This window comes from Sinocyclocheilus grahami, unplaced genomic scaffold (genome assembly GCF_001515645.1).
Source record: "Sinocyclocheilus grahami isolate Dianchi unplaced genomic scaffold, SAMN03320097.WGS_v1.1 scaffold107.1, whole genome shotgun sequence".
In the NCBI taxonomy this organism is placed as follows: Eukaryota; Metazoa; Chordata; class Actinopteri; order Cypriniformes; family Cyprinidae; genus Sinocyclocheilus; species Sinocyclocheilus grahami.
In genome coordinates, this window is record NW_015505286.1 from 219,484 (window position 1) to 240,869 (window position 21,386).

Genomic DNA, 21,386 nt, shown 5'->3' on the forward strand with positions numbered 1-21,386 from the left:
GGCGCTTCATTCTATGGCAGTCCTCCATGTCTTTCAGGCCAAGATCTTCGCATCCTCAGATGAGTCTGGCCTGGACCCCGCGACCCTCAGGGAGCTGAGGAGCGCAACCGACCTGGCTCTGCGCACCACCAAGACCACCGTTCAGGTGATTGGGAGATCGATGACCAGCCTTGTGTTGCTCGAGCACCATTTATGGCTGACGTTAAAAGAAATCAAGGACGTAGATAAGATCCCCTTCCTTGACGCTCCAGTCTCTCCCAAGGGTCTCTTCGGACCGGCGCTCGAAGGATTCGCCGAGCACTTCACGGAGGTACAGAAATTGTCCCAAGCTATGTGACATTTCCTGCCTAAGTGCTCCAGCTCCGCTGCTGCCTCTAGTTGCCCTAAGTCTACGCTGACTCAGTAGCCCGCAAAGCCAGCACCTGCCGCCCCCGCCGTTCAGCCCACTAAGGCTCAGCAGACACGAGGACACTCCCGCTCAGCCAGACGCTACCCTCTTCCTAAGCATCAGGGACCCCGACCCAAGATTGCATTGGACCCGGCGCCTCAGGCGTCTTCCTGATTTGCGGGACAGGAAGAGGATGGGGCCAGGTCTCGCTACGGCCGGACTGCCTCCCAAGCAGCCTCTCTTAGACCTCCTGACACCCCGTTCAACTCCAAGATTGCATTGGACCCGGCGCCTCAGGCGTCTTCCTGATTTGCGGGACAGGAAGAGGATGGGGCCAGGTCTCGCTACGGCCGGACTGCCTCCCAAGCAGCCTCTCTTAGACCTCCTGACACCTCGTGTCCGTTTAAGCGCCCAAGCAATCAGTCGCTGTTATAGCGGGAAAAATAAAACACATTTTCAAAAAGAGAGCAAACTTCCTCTTCCATTACTCACGAGTATTCTGCCCCCATGCGGCCAGGCAGTCGAGTTAATCTAACCCTGGCAGGCCATCCCCGGAGTGTCGAGATGGGTCATGGGGATAATAAAACGAGGGTATTCACTCCAATTCGCTCGAAGACCCCCACGCTTCAGCAGTGTGGTCTCCCCCTTAGGGCAAAGCAAGGACCCTCACGTGATGAATCTGCTGGCAAAAGGAGCTGTAGAAACGGTTCCTCCAGCTCAGAGCGAGTCGGGCTTCTACAGCTGTTACTTCCTCGTCCACAAAAAAGATGGAGGCCTCCGGCCCATCCTCGATCTCAGACACCTAAATCACGTCCTCATGAAAAGGTCATTCAGGACTACGCTGAAATAGATCCTTGCACGAATTTGCTCAGGAGACTGGTTCTTTTATCTGGACCTGAAGGATGCATACTTTCACATCCAGATAGGCAATTCTTGAGATTCACTTTCGAGGGAGTGGCCTTATCAATACACGGTCCTCCCCTTCGGACTGCCCCTGGCCCCCGGTACTTTTTTGAAGTAAAACTTCTCCTCTGAGACAGATGGGAATCTGCATTCTCAACTACCTCAACGGCTGGCTCTTCTGGCCCAGTTGGAGGCAGAACTAGTATCACACAGGACACTCCTCCTCAGCAACCTAGAGCGCCTGGGACTTCGGGTCAATTTTGCCAAGAGCGCGTTGTTTCCCAGCCAGCGAATATTGTTCATGGGAACAATTTTTGACTCATCCCAAATGAGAGCTGTAGTCATGCTGGAACGGGCTCTGGCCATATGGAGACTGGTGGCCTCCTTCGAGATTGGTACCACTCGCCCTCTCAAAATGTTGAGAAAGGCTTCCACATCAACTGCCTGGAAATGCTAGCAGTGTGTCGAGCCTGTCAGTTTTTCCTGCCAGTCCTAAAAGGGCACCATGTGCTAATCCGGTCAGACAACATGTCAGTGGTGTCCTACATAAATCACCAAGGAGGCCTCTCTTCGAAGCGCCTCTTCATTCTGGTAGAGCACCTCCTGAAATGGGCTCCACTCAACCTGCGCTCGCTGAGAGCGGCACATATACCAGGCAAATTTAATCAAGGAGCGGAAATGTTATCAAGGAGCAATGTCCCCTTAGAGGAGTGGACGCTCCATCCTCAGACGGTTCAGAGGATCTGGGAGATCTTCGGTGAGGCAGAGGTAGACCTCTTCGTCTAAGACGACAACTCTCACTGACCAATTTATTACTCAAAGACCAAGGACGTGTTGGCCCAACCTCCTTCTTTATGCATTTCCCCCAATCGCCCTGATCCCACAGGTAATCAGGCGAATCAGGGAATAAAAACACAAGGTTCTCCTGGTGGCTCCTCTCTGGATGAACTAGCTGTGGCTATCAGAGCTGACTCAGTTGTTGGTAGCGGCCCCTTGGCCCATTCCATTGAGACGGGATCTCCTCTTTCAAGCGAACAGGGCATTATGGCACCCTCGGTGGGCCCTACAGCTCTGGCAGCTCGATGGGATCCTTCGAACCTCCCAGAGCAAGTCTTAAACACATTTTCGGAGGCTAGAGCCCCATCTACGAGATGCCTCAATGCGCTTAAGTGGTCTATTTTCTCCACTTGGTGTCTAAACTGTGGCAAAGACCCTCCTACTTCCGATCTGTCAGAGGTGTTGTCATTCCTGCAAGAGCTGCTGGATAAGGGACACTCCCCATCCACTCTCAAAGTCTATGTGGCGGCTATAGCGGCCTCTCATGCCCCTATTGCGGGCCAATCGGTGGGCAGAGACAGCGTGGTTATCCGCTTCTTAAGGGGTGCCAGGAGGCGGAATCCGCCTCGTCCCCTAACCGTCTCTTCATGGGATCTGCCCACTGTGCTGAGGGCCCCCCTTTTTGAGCCCATATACCAGGCAAATTTAATCAAGGAGCGGAAATGTTATCAAGGAGCAATGTCCCCTTAGAGGAGTGGACGCTCCATCCTCAGACGGTTCAGAGGATCTGGGAGATCTTCGGTGAGGCAGAGGTAGACCTCTTCGCCTAAGACGACAACTCTCACTGACCAATTTATTACTCAAAGACCAAGGACGTGTTGGCCCAACCTCCTTCTTTATGCATTTCCCCCGATCGCCCTGATCCCACAGGTAATCAGGCGAATCAGGGAATAAAAACACAAGGTTCTCCTGGTGGCTCCTCTCTGGATGAACTAGCTGTGGCTATCAGAGCTGACTCAGTTGTTGGTAGCGGCCCCTTGGCCCATTCCGTTGAGACGGGATCTCCTCTTTCAAGCGAACAGGGCATTATGGCACCCTCGGTGGGCCCTACAGCTCTGGCAGCTCGATGGGATCCTTCGAACCTCCCAGAGCAAGTCTTAAACACATTTTCGGAGGCTAGAGCCCCATCTACGAGATGCCTCAATGCGCTTAAGTGGTCTATTTTCTCCACTTGGTGTCTAAACTGTGGCAAAGACCCTCCTACTTCCGATCTGTCAGAGGTGTTGTCATTCCTGCAAGAGCTGCTGGATAAGGGACACTCCCCATCCACTCTCAAAGTCTATGTGGCGGCTATAGCGGCCTCTCATGCCCCTATTGCGGGCCAATCGGTGGGCAGAGACAGCGTGGTTATCCGCTTCTTAAGGGGTGCCAGGAGGCGGAATCCGCCTCGTCCCCTAACCGTCTCTTCATGGGATCTGCCCACTGTGCTGAGGGCCCCCCTTTTTGAGCCGCTACAGTCTACCAACATTCGGTCACTGTCGCTGAAGACTGCTCTGCTTCTGGCACTAGCATCAGTAAAGCGAATAGGGGACCTGCAGGCGCTCTCCATTAGCCCTGACTGCCTGGAATTCGGGCCTAATGACTCTTAGGTCGTCCTGAAACCAAGACATGGTTACGTACTAAAGGTGCTCTCCACTCCATTCAGAGCACAGGTCATTACGCTCTCTGCGCTTCCTCCCTCTGAAGAGGACAGAGAGTTATCTCTGCTCTGCCCCATCAGAGCTCTGAGAATTTACATTGAGCATTCCGCCCCTTATAGACGGTCGGAACAACTCTTTGTCAGCTTTGGTAACCGCACCAAAGGGCATCCGGTCACAAAGCAAAGACTCTCTAGATGGATAGTAGACACCATCACGCTAGCGTACTCTTCCTTGGGCCTTCAATGTCCCATCGGAGTATGGGCCCATTTTACCAGAGGCATCGCCTCGTCTTGGGCATGGTCCAGCGGTGTGTCCATTGCGGATATTTGTGAGGCGGCCGGCTGGGCCTCGCCGTCCACATTTGCAAGGTTTTACAACCTGGAAGTCCCGGCCTTGCAGGCCAGGATCCTCTCCGCTTGAAGAGACACACACTGTGTTACGCAAACAGATCTGACAGAGAGCCCTTAACCATATCGCGCTCAAGCTCTCTGGCATTAGTTCACCTGTCAGCTTTCGGCCCCTGGGTGCCGAAGTTACAGGAGTACCAGGCCGGGTGTGACCTCAAGGAGCTCAGCCCGTCTTAGCCTTGGGTTGTTGTTAACTTCTCTGTGGGCATTGTTTGCTTATGGAAGTTATGATACTTCCATAAGCAAACAATGGTCGAATATTCGTTCCTCTACCTTAGCATGGCGTGATTGTACTGTGTTCCCATAGCGTCTTAGCAGACACAGTACGAGTGTAGTATCGACAGGGAACGTACTCCGTTACTAACGTAACATCGGTTCCCTGAGATACGGGAACGAGTACTGCGTTGCTAGCCGTGCTATGAAGCCGCACAACTAAGACGTCGTTTCAGTCGAAGTATCCTGAGAATCCTGTGGCGAACGCCCACTTATATAGCTAGATGCCCCACCCATTCTGGCGGGCATTGGTGGGCTTTGTCGCAATAGGCTCGTGCAGCTCTGCTGCCGAGCCACTGGTTCGTTTTTTTATACACTGCACGAACCAATGGCTATATTCTATTGTGAATAAAATATAAGTTTATGAGATTTGTAAATTATTCCATTCCTTTTTTACTTATAATTTGTACAGTGTCCCAACTTTTTTGGAATTGGGTTTGTAGTATGCGGGCGGTTCAAACAGACAGGAATGTTGCAGCACACTCTTCCTTCAGCTTGCTGTCGATGTGTTGCATCAGCACCACAATCGTAGCTTTGTGCATGGTAGTGCATGTACTGCTGCGGTGGCATCTCTCAGGGTGAAACAGCTGTATTTTAATTTTGCTGTACCTGTCACGCATGTAACACCATCTGAACATTTTGTTTATGATCGAAAAAAGCGTACTCAGCAGATGCAGATCACACCACTTGAACAAAAATTGTAGGATTCGCTATTCAGGAAAAAAAGAATCATCTCACACTATGGAGTTTCTTTTGTGTCTTTTTTTATTCAATCAAACATACTGTGTTTGAGAGTAAAACACTTCACTTCAAACACTTCATCACGAAACCACAAATGTTGGTCTCTTTTCTGCAGTTTTTTTTTGCGGATCTAAATTTTTTGCTTGCAAGTCTATTGGTCACTCTCGTATGAAATGGCAGGTTGAGCACACTACGTTTTCCTGCCACTGCCGCTGCCAGTCTGACAGAAGAGTGAGCGAGCAAGTGAGGATGTAGCAATGGTGAGCAACAGGTTGTTTACTGGCTAAGATAACTAATTTAACATCTTAAACTCAGGGACAAGTGAACTTAATTATTTTATCTTCTTATGCTCTCCCATCTAAATACGTAACTTTAGCTAAGCCCATCTGTAGTTGGTGATATCGGCATCTCGCAGCGGCATCTCCAGCAGCCGGGGTCTGTCTCCGGCAGTTGCCACTGTAGCCACAGCACAGGACTGTCATTTGTAAGCATTTATCATAAATTGTGTTAATAAAGCTCTGATAGCGCGGTAAAGTAAGTTTTAGGATTGATATTCACTGCATATTTGCCTAGGCTGTTTTTGGGACCGTCTGCAAATTTACCTCACAGTACAAAGTCCAATAATTTAAATCAAATTAATGTTTACAGGGCTATAGTAAATGGCTAGTGGGCATGTAATATAGTTGCTTCTGATATCAACATGCTAACAGATTTTTTTATTTATTTTTTTACTTCAAACTGCTTTTCTCTGAGAGTGCTGTACCAACATCAGAAGCTGTTCAACTACATTGGGGTGATATTCTACACAAATATGGTCAAAAAAGCTCCATGACTACTGATGATGGGGCGGCTTTTTTTCGGTCAAAACCCTCAGGGTAAAGGTCAAAGGTCATCATCGATCAAAAAAGATGACAGGTGTCCCAGCATATTTACTACTCAAAATATAATATTCTATATCAATGCAAATTAATTAACAGTCATCTTTGGTATCATTTGAAATGTCTCAGACTAGTACAATGGTCTCGTGTTCAAAGAAACATACTAATAGACTAAAAGGTAAAAAAAAAAAAAGTTAGCAAGTTCAGAGATATTTTACCTACTGCAGTGTGTGCACTTTCCCAGGGTCTCAGATCCAAATTACCTGTTGTTCCTCAACAGAGTGCCAAGTCCCCTGGTCTTTGATCCTAGCCAATGCATCTTCCAACTGTTATTTCATGTCTCCATTTGGAGAATGTTTATCTTGGTCTTTGTACTTGAGGAAAGGTTTTGAAAGACTCGGGTGATTATGTATGTTGTGAATTAATTTATGGTAACAATTAGTCATGAATAACCACAGTTTATATAGTCATTTTGTGGGATGTTCAGCTTTAAGAACATTGCCCAAAAATGCTGTGCAGAACTGAGAGCGTAAAAGGATGAGAAAAAGTGACAGTATGTGTGTGCGCAGAAACCAAATGCCTCCCATGTATAATGTAGCAAAACTTCAGTAAAGCATTTCTTTTGTTTTTATTAGGTCCTCAGTGGTCATTATGGCTTGCTAAGTAGTGAAGATACGACAATGTAGCCAGACGTGTACACTCCAAACTTTGTATCCTTCTGAAATCAGGTATGCATCTTCTACTCTAAGACTTACTCTTGAGAATTTTACGTTTTGAATGGATTATACTAGACAAAAATACTATTGAGGTATTAGAAAGCATGTGACGACATACTTAATAGTACTAGCCATAACCTCTGATTATTGATTGAGCTTTAACTAAGTTGTTACATAGGCAACTGTAGGGGACTAAATGGAACTACCATTTTAATATCAGCATTCATGGACAGCCTATCAAATATATCATTTGTCGGTCGGATGACCGGCCGGCACGAAACTCAGAGCGACATCATAGTTCCAGGTAGAGGCCTGCGTAGGATGGATTTTTTAGTCCTGTTCCCGCAGGATTCTGTCCCACACCCACAGAAATACAGGACTCCAGACTGCGACTAAAACGGTCTCATTTGCAACCAAAAATATTAATTTGCAAGTTTTTGCTGAGGTCGCCACTATATAAATTTGCATGTTATGATTTAAAAATTTGCATGTAATTACTTTGTTTCTGATTGTTTTGCGATAACATCTCATGTTGACGTAATAAACTCAAGACAAAGCTCATCAAAGTTTTAGTGGAAAAAAGACTTTCAAACAGTCCTTATCTCTGCCTCATGCTGCCACGTCTGTTGAACTGAGGCGCTACCAGCGATCTGTCACTCCACATAATGGCATTTATTGTTTGAATATTGCAATACAATGGACAGAATTTGAAATTTGAGACTTTGTTTCATAATAAAAGTATCAACGGACAATGCTTATTGCGATATATTGAATGGGAAGTGCCCTTCAATGTTCCGCCCATTAACTGAAAACATGCTAGACTAATCGATTCTTGGGATTTAATAATCAATATCGTTCCATAAAAATGAGAATCAATTAATATCAAGATATTGATATTTTTTTACCCAGCCCTAAAAAAAAAAAAAATCAGAGGCAAATTATTTGCCTCGAGGCTTCGTTTGAATGAATGAATGAATCCACGGTTTTGAACGAATTGATTGAGCTAATTATTCAGTGAGCCATTTACAAATACCGTCGTTTACTGTATTTACCAGAATCTGCTATATATAACTCAAGTACACTGAAATCAGTACAGAAGCTGTGTTTGGAATGTCATACTGCCATACAACTCCTACTATATTGCAGTATGCAATGTTTATACTGTGAATAGTATGTGCATTTTCCATATGCATGGAATTCCCGGATTACCTGCTACATTTGCTGAAATTTGATGTATGCATCTGAAGACATTGCATGGAATACCGTTTTCCACAATGCAACGCGTTCCACGTGACATTTCTTTTTTCAAGTTATGTTAGTAGAACATACAGTAGATTGTACCTTAATCTCTAAGGCACTTTCCGATCAAGTCAAATGACGTCACCTTTATCTCTAAAGCGCTTTATACAGCACAGATTGTTTCAAAGATATTAAATAATAATAATAATATTGCAGTAATATAATATATAAATAACAATAATATTTAAATTATGCAAACATAATTCAATTCCGCTGTAAAGCAGAAGTAATTGATGCAATCGACTCGTGTTCAAATCCGCCTCTCGTTCTTCTTTTCCCATCACATATCAGATCGGAAAGGCATTTATTTTCAATAAAAATATGATATTGATTCAGTTCTGTTCAATATGTAAAGTTAATTATGAAATTAGTTTAATTGGGCAATATAGCATTGTTTACTAGTATGAACCCTTATTAACAAGCCTTTGAATATAAAAGAAGAGTTAGCACATTTATTTGTAAGGTAACAGCCTCGGCAGCTGTGCTGAATTAAGGTTCAATATTTGTCATGTGACAACACTGTAGCATACTACTCTGAAACATTTTGTTGCTTATTGTATACCGTTTCGTATACAATTAAAAAAAAAATAGTAGGCAGTATACACTGTATAGTGGGCAGTAAGTAGTATGTTAGTATGCCATTTCGAACACAGCCACTGTTTGCTTCTGAATGAATCAGCCGTTTGAACAAAACGGTTGAATGAATGACTGAATGGAGTTAAAGCTCAATCAATGGCTGCCACCACCTACTGGCTCTTTTAGTTTTATATTTAGAGTAGTATATTGTAATACAGTATATTTGTGTTTTTGTATGTTGAATCAAAATATTTCTCTATTCAGTGCTTTTCTAATTTAACACAATAATGACTTTAATTGATATTAAATTATTTTTAATAATGACTTTAGTCGGTTTAACTAATCGGCACATGATGTGCTAATTAATCAATCTAATTATTTGAAAGTAATTAAATTAATTAATCAGCACATTGTGTAATTATTTAGATTAAAACATAAAAAAAAAGGAAGAGGAGCCCAAACTACACACAATAGCCAAGTGATGCTGAAATAATTATGGTTTGAGATATTGGCACAATTCTTTGTGACTATTTATTTCTTAAGTTGGAAAAGACATTTAGTTCCCAATTTAAGTGAACATTGGTTTCCAGGACATCTACAAGATGGATTAAAATGCTGATAAAGACAAGAAAAGATGAGACAAACACATGACAGTATGACTGAAATGTTAGTGTTCAAAAATTAAAATAAAAGATGTTCATTCTGTGGCACCCAAAAAAATAATTTGGTGCCTAATTTTGTTTCTTATAGTAGCCAATGGCTCCTTAATTGATTTTTTTGTCTGGAGCCTTGAAATATGTGTTATCTTGTCCCGCTCCCACCCGCAACACTCATGTTTTGTCCCGCTCCCACCCCCATAAAAGTAGCCTGTGTAGATTTTTCTCAATACATTCATGAAATTTACATAAAAACATCCTGTAAGCTCCACAACATTATGAAAATATCTCTTACACCGCGTCTACACCGGACGTGACAGTTGTTGTGTCGCACTGCGCCACGCCACAACAGTTAAAGTCTGTCTACACTGGATGCGACAAAGCGACCGTTGAAAATCATTTGAAATCTGTGTGAGTATGTCATAAATAGAACGCAGTAGCAGTTTACTGTCGGGAATTTGTCACGCCGCACTGCATCCAGTGTAGACACCATAATAAGTTCTATTGTATTTTGTCACACCGCATTTTTGTGGCAATCAACAACAGCACATATTAAACCTTAGGACATAGTTCACTTTTTTTCTTGCATCAAAGTTACTTCTGGCATGTTATGTACTTGGCGCTTCTACAATAATTTTTAGTAAGACCGGCCATTAAAAAAAACAATCAATGATAGTAGAGAATAGCGAAAAATATGAAAAAGCATAGCAGTTTTTCTTTTTGAGTAAACCATTCCGTTAGAAAGAGACATAATGAAAGTGGGGGGAAAAAAATCACTTTTGGTCTTACCTTCTTAGTAGGTGGAACACTAGGGGGTCTAAAAAAAGTAGCATCTCGTGGGCTGACTGCTGTAGGGTCCTCAGGAATTGCAGCAGAGTCCTTAGACACATCACTTATTTCTGTCTGATCCTGAGGACAATAGCAGAAGAAATAACGTCAGGAATTGGCTTTCCAACAGGGTAAACAGGGTTAACCCACAGGGTAAACAAACAACCCCTGGCTCTTTAAAAGAACATTCTACTAACCACATTGCTACGGTTCTCCATGTTGCGACATTTCTCATGGTCACAGAGACAGTTTTCCCCACAGGTCATTTTTCCCTTGCGGCAGCGACAAAGTTTATTAACACAGCGGCCCCGACATGCACACTAGAGGAGACAGAATCATACATAAATGGCTTGCTAAAAAGTAAAACCTCCAGGAAGAAGCACTATACAGTTTTGAAACTCCAAGGCATATCCTGGTGAATATACTTGACTGTAACTTTCAAGATCATAGATTACAATCTATGCATCACTGTCACAAAACTCACGCCATTCATTTTTGACTTCTTAGAGCCTCGTCGTGCTCTGTCGCTTTTCTCTGGATGCCACTCATCCTCTTCTTTCTCTGACTCTGACGGTCCATCAAGGGAGTTGATGAGTTCATCAAGATCTATAGGCTCTTGCAGACGTGCCCGAGCAGTGGAGTAGGTTTTGGCTTTGGGCTTGATGTGGGGGGAAAAAGACAGAATAAATCCCAGACCTCTAAATCCTAAATCTGATTTTGAAAAAAAAAAAAAAACCTTGGAGAAGAGGAGGTTCACCTTAGGTGGAACATATTCAAAAGATGTATCAGGTGACTCATTCACAGAAGACAGGACTTTCTTTGCACTGGTCAGCTGGGCCAGAAGTAATTTCTGTGGAGATCCACCCACAAAACAAAATGTTTTTAGAGTTCAGAAATTTGAAGCATAACTTCGATGGAAAACTCAATTGAGAAATTCAGTTTCCAATTTGCTAAATTACAGTATGATGAAATTTGTGAGAAAAAAGCCTTATACCTGCTTGTACTGTTCATTTTCATCCATGAGTTTCTGGTTCTGATCATTGAGTTCTCGCAGTTTTTCAATTTCCTCTTCCTGTGATGAAGCAATATTTATTTACTAATTATCCTTATATTTTTAAATGTTCACTATTTTACTTGCCAGATTATGTCATGTTTAATAGGTAATTCTGACACTGCATGTGTGCAATAAAACAATGACTGCATAGCTCATCAAACCAAAAATGTATATTTTTTCATTGTATTTTACATATTACACAAAGAAACTTAGTATACCCAAATTCAACACAATCATTTTTGTTACAGAACAACTAGTCTTGTGTTCTTTTCATAAAAGAATATTAAGTTATTAAGAACCTGGTAAAAACAATATGTGACCCTGGACCACAAAACCAGTCTTAAGTCGCTGGGGTATATTTGTAGCAATAGCCAAAAATACATTGTATGGGTCAAAATTATTGATTTTTCTTTTATGCCAATAAGCATTAGGACATTAAGTAAAGATCATGTTCCATGAAGATATTTGGTAAATTTCCTACAGTAAATATATCAAAACTTAATTTTTGATTAGTAATATGCATTGCTAAGAACTTCATTTGGACAACTTTAAAGGCGATTTTCTCAATATTTATATTTTTTTGCACCCTCAGATTCCAGATTTTCAAATAGTTGCATCTCGGCCAAATATTGTCCTAATGGAAATTTTATTTATTCAGCTTTCAGATGATGTATAAATCTCAATTTCGAAAAATGTACCCTTATGACTGGTTTTGTGGTCCAGGGTCACACACATGCAATGTATGGAGACATTCACACCTGAAATTTTAAACGCTGCATTAGCTCGTGCTCCCGTTTAGACACCTCCTCCTGCTGCTCCTTTAGTTTCTCCTGTGCCACAGGCTTACTCTGGAGCTGACCGAGGAGATACAGCACCTGGACAACACATCAGACACATGGCATGAGTGAAATATATTGAAACATTATATGCATATCAGTAATCTTTTGTTGGATGCATTTACATTGTGACTGTCCCTTAGATGCAATCAACTGTGTCTGTAGGGGTTTGATCAAGATGGCCTATACAGGTGACAGCCCATATAGGTGGGCCAGATGGTCCATACAAATGACATTTAATTTTGTTTATTGAGGACCCTACATGGGAGGTCCTAATAGTTGTCCCAGAAATTTGGGTTAAGATTCCTTGAAGACCGACTAGCTAACATTCCTGTTGAAGAACTGTTCCCTGTGGTGTGAGGGGGTATTAAAGATAAAGATAAAGATTTTATCATAAAATTACTACTACTGTTTTACAATAAGAAGGAGTTACTAATAATATTATACATAAAATACATTTATTTCTCGGTAATACACATTTGACAGTAAAACACTGAGCTTGAGTTGGGAAGCATACAACATTTACTTTTATTAACAACAGTAATGTGCAAAATCTAATTTATGGAAAATGTATATATTCCACTCTTATTAAATGTACCATTATTCTTCTACAGTATTATACTGAACCGACTGACAACATCAGTGATTATAAAAGGAGCATACTTTACTTGCTTTATGTGTGATTCAGTCGCAAATTAAAGAAAAGTTTGTTTTTCCAAGGCACCTTGTGACTTTTCTTTTTTCATGCACAAAATTTGATTTCTTGATAAGATATTTTATAAGAGTGATTTTATAATCTCAAAATATAAAGCAAAAAAGTGGAAATGAATGGCTAATAAGCCAATAAGTGCTGATCTGATGCCATTTACTGGTTAAAGTGGTAATTTGATGTCTTTTTAAAATTTTAATAAGTGTTTCTTTACCACAAAGTAAATTTTGGTCATCCCAATAAAAATGCAATTTAATTTGCTTTAAAATGCTGCAAATAGTTGTGTGAAATAATTGAAAGTCATTGAGAAGTGCTTGAACTTCTCTTAAAAGGTTGTACAAACACTGAAATGAATAATGTAATAACATTTGACTGTATCTGCCAAAACACCATGGTCATAGTTAGCATTACTACTTCTGGTTTTATTTGTCAGAGCTGTTTGATCTGTTTATAACAGAATTGTGTGCAGAATTTGAATGCTTCTCACTAGATTTCGCAGCAACCTTGTTCATTCTGCGGCAAATTCAAATGCTTCTCACTGAATCTCACAGCAATGTACAGTAACAGTGTCACTAGATCAACACTGGTTCCCGAGTAAACCTGTTCTGAGCTCGGACCAGTTTGTTTGTGCAGCACTCAATTATTGGTCCAAGCTGATAAACGATCCGCGCTGCGCAGCTCAAACGAGTAGAGCGGTTTCGTCATGCTTTTGTCTTGTTTGCCGTTTCTCATACGCAACAGAAATGGCAGCGCTTATGAGGTGGGCAATGTGGTGGTCACACCAGTGCGACTGCTCACAAAATTTAGCCGCACCGGCAGAAAAAATTGGTCGCAGTCTGGAGCCCTGTACTACCATCAATAAATTCTTCTCCCCACAAGAACTCTGGTCAAGCTTACTTATTTTATGTATTAGAGAAATCGAGTACATTGGCAAGCTACCGAAATGACTGCTCAGCCAAATACAGCAAAATCTCATATATCAGCAACACTGTATATCAATGCATAAGGAAAAGTGCGCATTTTAGGTAATGTAACTGCTCACCATTTTAAACAAACCTTAAACTAACCTTTCTTGCAGTTTAGTTTAAATTATTACACAAACATTCCGTTAAATAATTTAATTAAATTCTTAAAGAGAAAACCTACTAGCAAAATAAGTGATGAAGTTTATCATTTAAACAAAACATTTATTGAATGAAAAAAAAAGTAATTTAAAGGGAACTCTGACTTATGCTTTACTACGACAAAAGCATTATAACATCTATGAAGAGCTTTTATGAAAGCAGACCTTCTCCTGGTGTCTCTGCTCCATTTCTACCAGTTGACTCTGATGTTCCATATCCATGGAAGACATGAGCTTGCGCTCATCACACAAGATCTTCTGCATATCCAGCAGATTTGCCTTTTCCTGCTTCAGCTCACTTTCCAGCTTGGCATTGGCCACCTTGGAGGCTACAACCTGAAACAGGTGCACAGATATTGGTCAAACTTATTACACAACAGTAAAATTAAATAACTCCATAAATTAACCCAATAATATGTTCTGTGTGAACGATAACCAAGTCTACCTCAGACAGACTGACAAAATGTAAGCTTATTAAAATAAATAAATAAATAAATAAATTCCTTTCAGAATAATATCTCTGAATAATCTTATTTAGTTAAACTTTTTAAATCAATTGACATCTGTCATACACCAGTGTAGGGTTCTCACGATACCATAACCACGTTACGATACTATACCAGCTGAAGTATCAAGATACCAAGTAGTATCGCGATGCCATGAGAGATAAATGCATATTAAATAAGGCCGTTTCACACCACACGCATAAGCAGGACGTAAGCAGTGCATATTTTTTCCGGTGCCCATGTTAACAGGTTACAGTATTCAGCATGTAGCAGGAGCAGTGCAGTGATCGTTTTGGCACCGAGTCTATTTTTGCTGTGCCGCTCACTGTGAATTAAAGTCACAATGCATTGTTCTTGTTCAAAATAGACATGGGTAAACTTGAAAAATAACAAATTTCACAAAATCAAATAAGTGAGCTGTTCCGTGTTTCCCAACCACCATATGACATTCAGTTCTGTGAAAAAATAAGCATAATAAATGCACAAAAACACATCATTGCCAGGAGTTTTTGCCCAAATTTCAATGATTAAAACTATAGTTTATATGCATCTTAACGTTAAGATTACTTTTATCATGCAAACGTGTGTGTGGGACAGAGGAAAACACGACCGCATCACAACAGAGTATGCTGCCCATATCATAAATCAAAGCACATGAGACAGTTGTAGGAAAACACCTGAAAAACGTGACCGAACGAACGATACTAGTCTATATTTGCAGTGCACAAGCCGTGGTTCAGCTGTGCGTGATAAACGCTGCCAGTGTGGAAGCTCAATGGGCACGTGCTGCTCCCGCTTTGCATTTGCACAGCTTCTGCGCTGCCTCCGCTCTGCTTGTGCATCCAGTGTGAAACCGGCATAAGGCGCAAATTCTACACATCATTTTGCACCCTTAAAAGGCACCGCAGAAAGGCAAAAGGACAAAAAAAAAGATATTATGATATTATAGCTGGCACACCACACTGGCAAAAAAAGCAAGATTTGAAGTTTAATGGACTATAACAAAGATATGAATGAGGACAGCACTAAAATAGTAACTATTCTGAAAATGAGAAGCATGTTTCTACTTTGTTGTTTTCTTAAACTGATGGCGCCGCAAATGGCAGCCAGGACACTGAGCTCCGTGATTCTTCTATTGTTTTTGTTTGTTTGTTCTGTGTTTTGTCATTCTTCTTCTATAAGTTTTACCAGAGACAAACTCCTTAACATTAAGCAGCACACCCCAGACAATATTTTTCCGGTTTTTGATTATTCTGACGTTTTGTTGGACATTCTAGTCGGAGGTACAGCGGTGTTGTTCAAACGCGCGTGCAGACGCAGAAGAGGGAAAAGCGCCGGCGCCCTGGTGAAGCTCCGCGTGCGCGCGGCATTCAGACTGCGCTCCCAAGCATTCATCTCGCAAATGTCCGTTCCATTCCTAACAAAACGGATTAACTTCTTCTCCTCACCCGCACCAACAAGGACTTTTCTAACTCTGCTGCACTGTGCTTCACTGAAACCTGGCTGAGTGATGCCATTCCGGACAACGCGCTTCATCTGCCGGGCTACCAGCTGTTCAGAGCGGATCGCAACGCGGAGTTAACGGGTCACTTTGTAAATAACACATCTGCACACTAATAAACATATCTGTACATTTATCTAAACAATTTCATTTTTCCCTATACTTCTATTTCTGTATATAGTACATTATTCATTTTTTCTTTTTTTTATTATATTAGTGTTATATTACATCCCTACTGTGTTATTCCTATGTATGTCTGCACTATCATGTATGTCTGCACTACGTTTGTACTTTCTTCTACACTGGAAGCTCCTGTCATCAAGTCAAATTCCTTGTGTGTGTAAACATACTTGGTAACATACTTGGTAATAAAGCTCTTCTGATTCTTAAGTATTTGTAAGCAAACTTTGAAATATTCTCACAAAATCACGAAATATAGCAAAAGAGGGGTTACATTTCTTCCATTTGCTTGTGTAAATATGATATTTACCCACCAAAATTACCATGTCCACTTCTCAAAAACAGGGTATTTTCTAAAACTAAGGGACAAATATTATTATTTTTTCACTGAAAGCTAATTGAAAACATCCAAACATATAAAAGCAGTAAAAATTGTGTTCAAGAGTTCCAGGAATGGAAGAAAAAACTAAAATCTTTTCTGTAAAAATGCACCTGTGGATATATTCTAAACAGGAATTTATTTGATCAAGTCTCTTTAAATTTGTGGCAACAGGGCATTGCTTCCCACAGGTTTGAAATATACTTGCGGTGGTAGCAGGGTGGAAAATCCTCCTATTACCCACGGCACTAAAATGGTCTAATAGATGTGACAAACAACACCCGGTGTACTTGCTACATCGCTAGAAGAATGGCATCTACGCTAATATTAGTCTGTTTCTCTCTTATTCCGAGGTCACCGTACCCACCAGATCCAGTCTGTATCCAGATCAGATGGTCACTGCAGTCACCCGGATCCAGTATGTATGTACACCAGATGGTGGATCAGCACCTAGAGAGGACCTCTACAGCCCTGAAAGTCAGCAGAGATCAGGACAACTAGATGAGCCCCAGATACAGATCCCCAGTAAAGACCTTGTCTCAGACGGCCACCGGGAAAAGACCACAGGAGCCAGTTGAGTCCTCTGCACAATGTGACTTTGCTGCAGCCTGGAATTGAACTGCTGGTTTCGTCTGGCCAGAGGAGAACTGGCCCCCCCGACTGAGCCTGGTTTCTCACAAGGTTTTTTCTCCATTCTGTCACCAATGGAGTTTTGGTTCCTTGCCGCTGTCGCCTCTGGCTTGTGTAGTTGGGGACACTTCATTTCCAGCGATATCGTTGACTTGATTGTACAGATACTATTTAAACTGAACTGAGCTGGATGATGACATCACTGAATTCAATGATGAACTGCCTTTAACTGAAAAATGAGTGTTTACTATTGTCACTTTGCATTATGACACAATCTGTATTGTTAAAAGCACTATATAAATAAAGGTGACTTGACAAATAAATAGTGATTTTTAACAATATTTGTATTCATTGAAATTTATTAACTCTTTCCCCGCCAGCATTTTTAAAAAAAGTTGCCAGCCACTGCCAGCGATTTTTATGATTTTTACTAAAATTTGATGGCCTCCAGTATATTTTGCTGTATGAATATTTGAATATGCACCAAAATAAATATTAGAGCCTCTACTTTTAAACAAAAAAAATCTGTTTTATTCTAGCTTAAAGCATTTTTTTTTATTAACACTTGAATATACTGTAGGTAGGTTTCATAAAAATGCATAATTTTGAGCAGTAACGTGAGAAAATCACATTTTTATCAAAAACTACATCTGGAAAAGTAAAAGATGCACAACCAAACGAAAGAACCGCAGCCTTATGAGGATTGTCAAGCAAAATCAATTCAAGAATTTGAGTGAACTTCACAAGGAATGGACTGAGGCTGGGGTCAAGGCATCAAGAGCCACCATACACAGACGTGTCAAGGAATTTGGCTACAGTTGTTGTATTCCTCTTGTTAAGCCACTCCTGAACCACAGAAAGTCAGAGGTGTCTTACCTGGGCTAAGGAGAAGAACTGGATTGTTGCCCAGTGGTCCAAAGTCCTCTTTTCAGATGAGAGCAAGTTTTACATTTCATTTGGAAACCAAGGTCCTAGAGTCTGGAGGAAGGGTGGAGAAGCTCATAGCCCAAGTTGCTTGAAGTCCAGTGTTAAGTTTCCACAGTCTGTGATGATTTGGAGTGCAATGTCATCTGCTGGTGTTGGTCTATTGTGTTTTTTGAAAACCAACGTCACTGCACCCGTTTACCAAGAAATGTTGGAGCACTTCATGCTTCCTTCTGCTGACCAGCTTTTTGAAGATGCCAAAAAATGCAGATGAGCTGAAGGCCACTGTCAAAGAAACCTGGGCTTCCATACCACCTCAGCAGTGCCACAAACTGATCACCTCCATGCCACGCCAAATTGAGGCAGTAATTAAAGCAAAAGGAGCCCCTACCAAGTATTGAGTACATGTACAGTAAATGAACATACTTTCCAGAAGGCCAACAATTCACTAAAAATTTTTTTTTTTATTGGTCTTATGAAGTATTCTAATTAGTTGAGATTCATTTCATTTATCTATATAGCACAAATAAACACAACAGGAGTTGACCACAGTGCTTTACAGAATATAAAATTAAGATACAGATAAAGAAAGAAAGCAATAAGACAAAAATAAATAGAACATAATTAAGAATTGCTAAAAAGCTTGGGCCAGAAGATAAGACTTTAACTTCGATTTAAACTCGAGGACAGGGATCTCAGATAAAGAGGAAGACTGTTCCAGAGTACCTAGGTCCAACAACGGCAAATGCACGATCCCCTCTTGACTTCAGTCGTGTTCACTGCGGTTACTGAAACCACGCCTTCTTTCTTTGCGTGCACATTTGGGCGGCATTATGCAAATATTTCCACATAGTGAGGTAGATATGTGGGGGCGTGTTAGAACGAGCCGTTTTAGGGGGGGGCGTGGCAGTCTTAACTTTGATAAAGAATATCTCTTTGGTTTTGAGACTTTAGTCTTTCCAACTTCAGGGATCTTATCTATGCACAATCAGCTTGTAACACTCCAAAGAGAAAGGAAAACGTGAAATCGCACCATATGACCCCTTTAAAGACAAACATCAATATTTTAAAATCGACTATGACGAACCGGCAACCAATTTAGAGACATTAAATTAGGAGTAATATGTTGGTGTTTGCGGACTCCCGTTAGAAATCTGGCTGCAGTGTTTTGCACCATTTGAAGCCTTGTAATAGAGGACTGGGAAATTCCAGCATACAAAGAATTACAGTAGTCCAATCGAGATAAAACGAAAGCATGTGTGACTCTCTCAAGATCTTTGGGGGACAGAAACGGCTTTACTCTAGACAGAAGTTTCAGATGAAAAAAGCCTGACTTAACTACTGTTTATGTGTTGATCAAACTAAAAGTAGGAGTCTAGAGTTATTCCCAGACTTTTCACAGTTGGTTTGATATAAGAGTGCAGATTTCCAACATTAACAATGTTTTTTCCATTCCCCACAGAGGGCCCAAACACAATTGCTTCAGTTTTACTCGCATTAAGGTGTAGAAAATTTGAGGACATCCAGGATCTTATGTCATTTAGACAGGCAAGCAAGGTTTCTAAGCCTTTCTTGTCAGTGTGCTTAAAAGGCAGATACATTTGAGTGTCACCTGCATACAAGTGAAAAGATACTCCATGCCTTCTAAGAATAGAATCTAGAGGTAACATATAATGAAAACAGAGTTGGGGACAAAATGGATCCTTGAGGAACACCACAGGTAAGAGGAGCTATGGATGAGACAGAGCCTCCAATGCCAACTGAAAAGGTCTTGTCAGTAAGAAAAGATTTAAAACAACTGAGGGCACTTCCACGGATGCCCACATACTGTTCAAGACGTGACAATAGAATGACATGATCAACAGCATCAAATGCTGCACTAAAATCTAATAGCATTAAAATGACTGAGTCTCCGGAGTTGACAGATAGCAGAATATCATTCAAAACTCTTAATAGTGCAGATTCAGTACTGTGGTTTGTTCTAAAACCGGACTGAAATTTATCAAGGATAATATTTGCATCAAGGAAGCTCTGTAATTGCAGTAGCACTGTTTTCTCTAGAATTTTAGATATAAAAGGTAAATTAGAAATCGGTCTAAAATTTGATAAATCAGTGATGTCCAAATTAGGTCTTTTCAATATTGGTCTCACTCTGGCATGTTTACAAAGAGCAGGAACAGATCCTGAGAGAAGGCTTTTGTTGATAATTAACAGGATCCATGCCCCAACACTGTCAAATATCTGTTTAAAAAAAATGAGTAAGGAACAATGTCAAGAGAAGAGGTAGTAGGGTTCAAATTGTTGACTATGTCTGTTAGACAAGACATGGTAATTGGCTCAAAAGAGTTTAAAAACCTGGTGGCCATAACAGGATCGGCTGGATCAACAGATGAGGGTAATATAGACCGTCTAATAACTACTATTTTGTCAATAAAAAAAAACTCAGAAATTTTTCACACAGAGAGGAAGATTCAGTGAGATAATTGTTTCCTACAGGGTTAAAAACAGAATTTAAAATATTAAACAAGATCCTAGGATTATTAGAATTTTTAGCAATTATCTCAGAGAAATAGCAAGACTTAGCAGCCTTGAAAGCTTTCTGATATGATATTAAAGACTCCCGTAGTATTTCATAGGACACCTGCAGCTTATCCTTTTTCCATCTGCGCTCTGCTCTACTGCAAGCTTGTCTTAGATGGCGAGTGTTACTGTTCAGCCCTGGCTCAAATTTATTTTTCTGATGTTTATGTCTCAGAGGGGCAACAGTATCAAGCACGTTGGTACACAGAGAATTAAATACATTGAGTAGTTTATCAATGTCTACTGTATTTGCTAGATGTCCAATAGGAAACATCTGACCAGCTTAAAAAAATGCAGCAGAAAAGGCTTCAGCAGAGGCCAGACAGGATAAACCTACACGTGACCATTTTACAGGTGTAGTGATATGACATGAAAGATCAACACTAAAAGCAACTGGTCTATGATCTGAGAAACTAAGATCACCAATTTGAACATCTGAGATAGGGAAACCATGAGATAAAACCAGATCAAGTATATGGCCATGTACATGAGTTGGCTCATTTACTCATTGAACAAAGTCACAGGCTTCCATAAGATTCGCAAAGTCTTTGGCTAGTGCGGAGGTATCACAACATACATGAATGTTAAAATCACCAAAAATTAAAAGTCTCTCATATTTGGGAGTTATCACACCTATGTTGTCAGAAAACTCATTTAGGAAGTCTTTGTTTGTTTTCGGAGGATGGTACACTACTGCTACTACCAACGAGTTTGCCTGATCCAGTGAGAAAAGCTGCACTTCAAAGGTTGAGTAGCAATCTGTGTCCAGTATCCGACAGCATAGTGAATTACACACACACACACACACACACACACACACAC

General features: G+C 41.1%; 1 protein-coding gene across 1 annotated transcript in view; it reads right to left on the reverse strand.

Annotated features, from left to right (window-relative positions):
- Positions 1–21,386, reverse strand: part of kif4 (kinesin family member 4) — a 214,291-nt gene that overhangs the window by 19,765 nt on the left and 173,140 nt on the right. The window contains exons 24-30 of the mRNA XM_016276974.1: positions 14,030–14,200; positions 11,955–12,071; positions 11,137–11,214; positions 10,900–10,992; positions 10,627–10,800; positions 10,340–10,462; positions 10,104–10,223 (exon numbers count right to left, since the gene is read on the reverse strand). Of these exons, the coding sequence (XP_016132460.1) occupies positions 10,104–10,223; positions 10,340–10,462; positions 10,627–10,800; positions 10,900–10,992; positions 11,137–11,214; positions 11,955–12,071; positions 14,030–14,200 (876 nt within the window). The remainder of the gene's footprint in view (positions 1–10,103; positions 10,224–10,339; positions 10,463–10,626; positions 10,801–10,899; positions 10,993–11,136; positions 11,215–11,954; positions 12,072–14,029; positions 14,201–21,386) is intronic.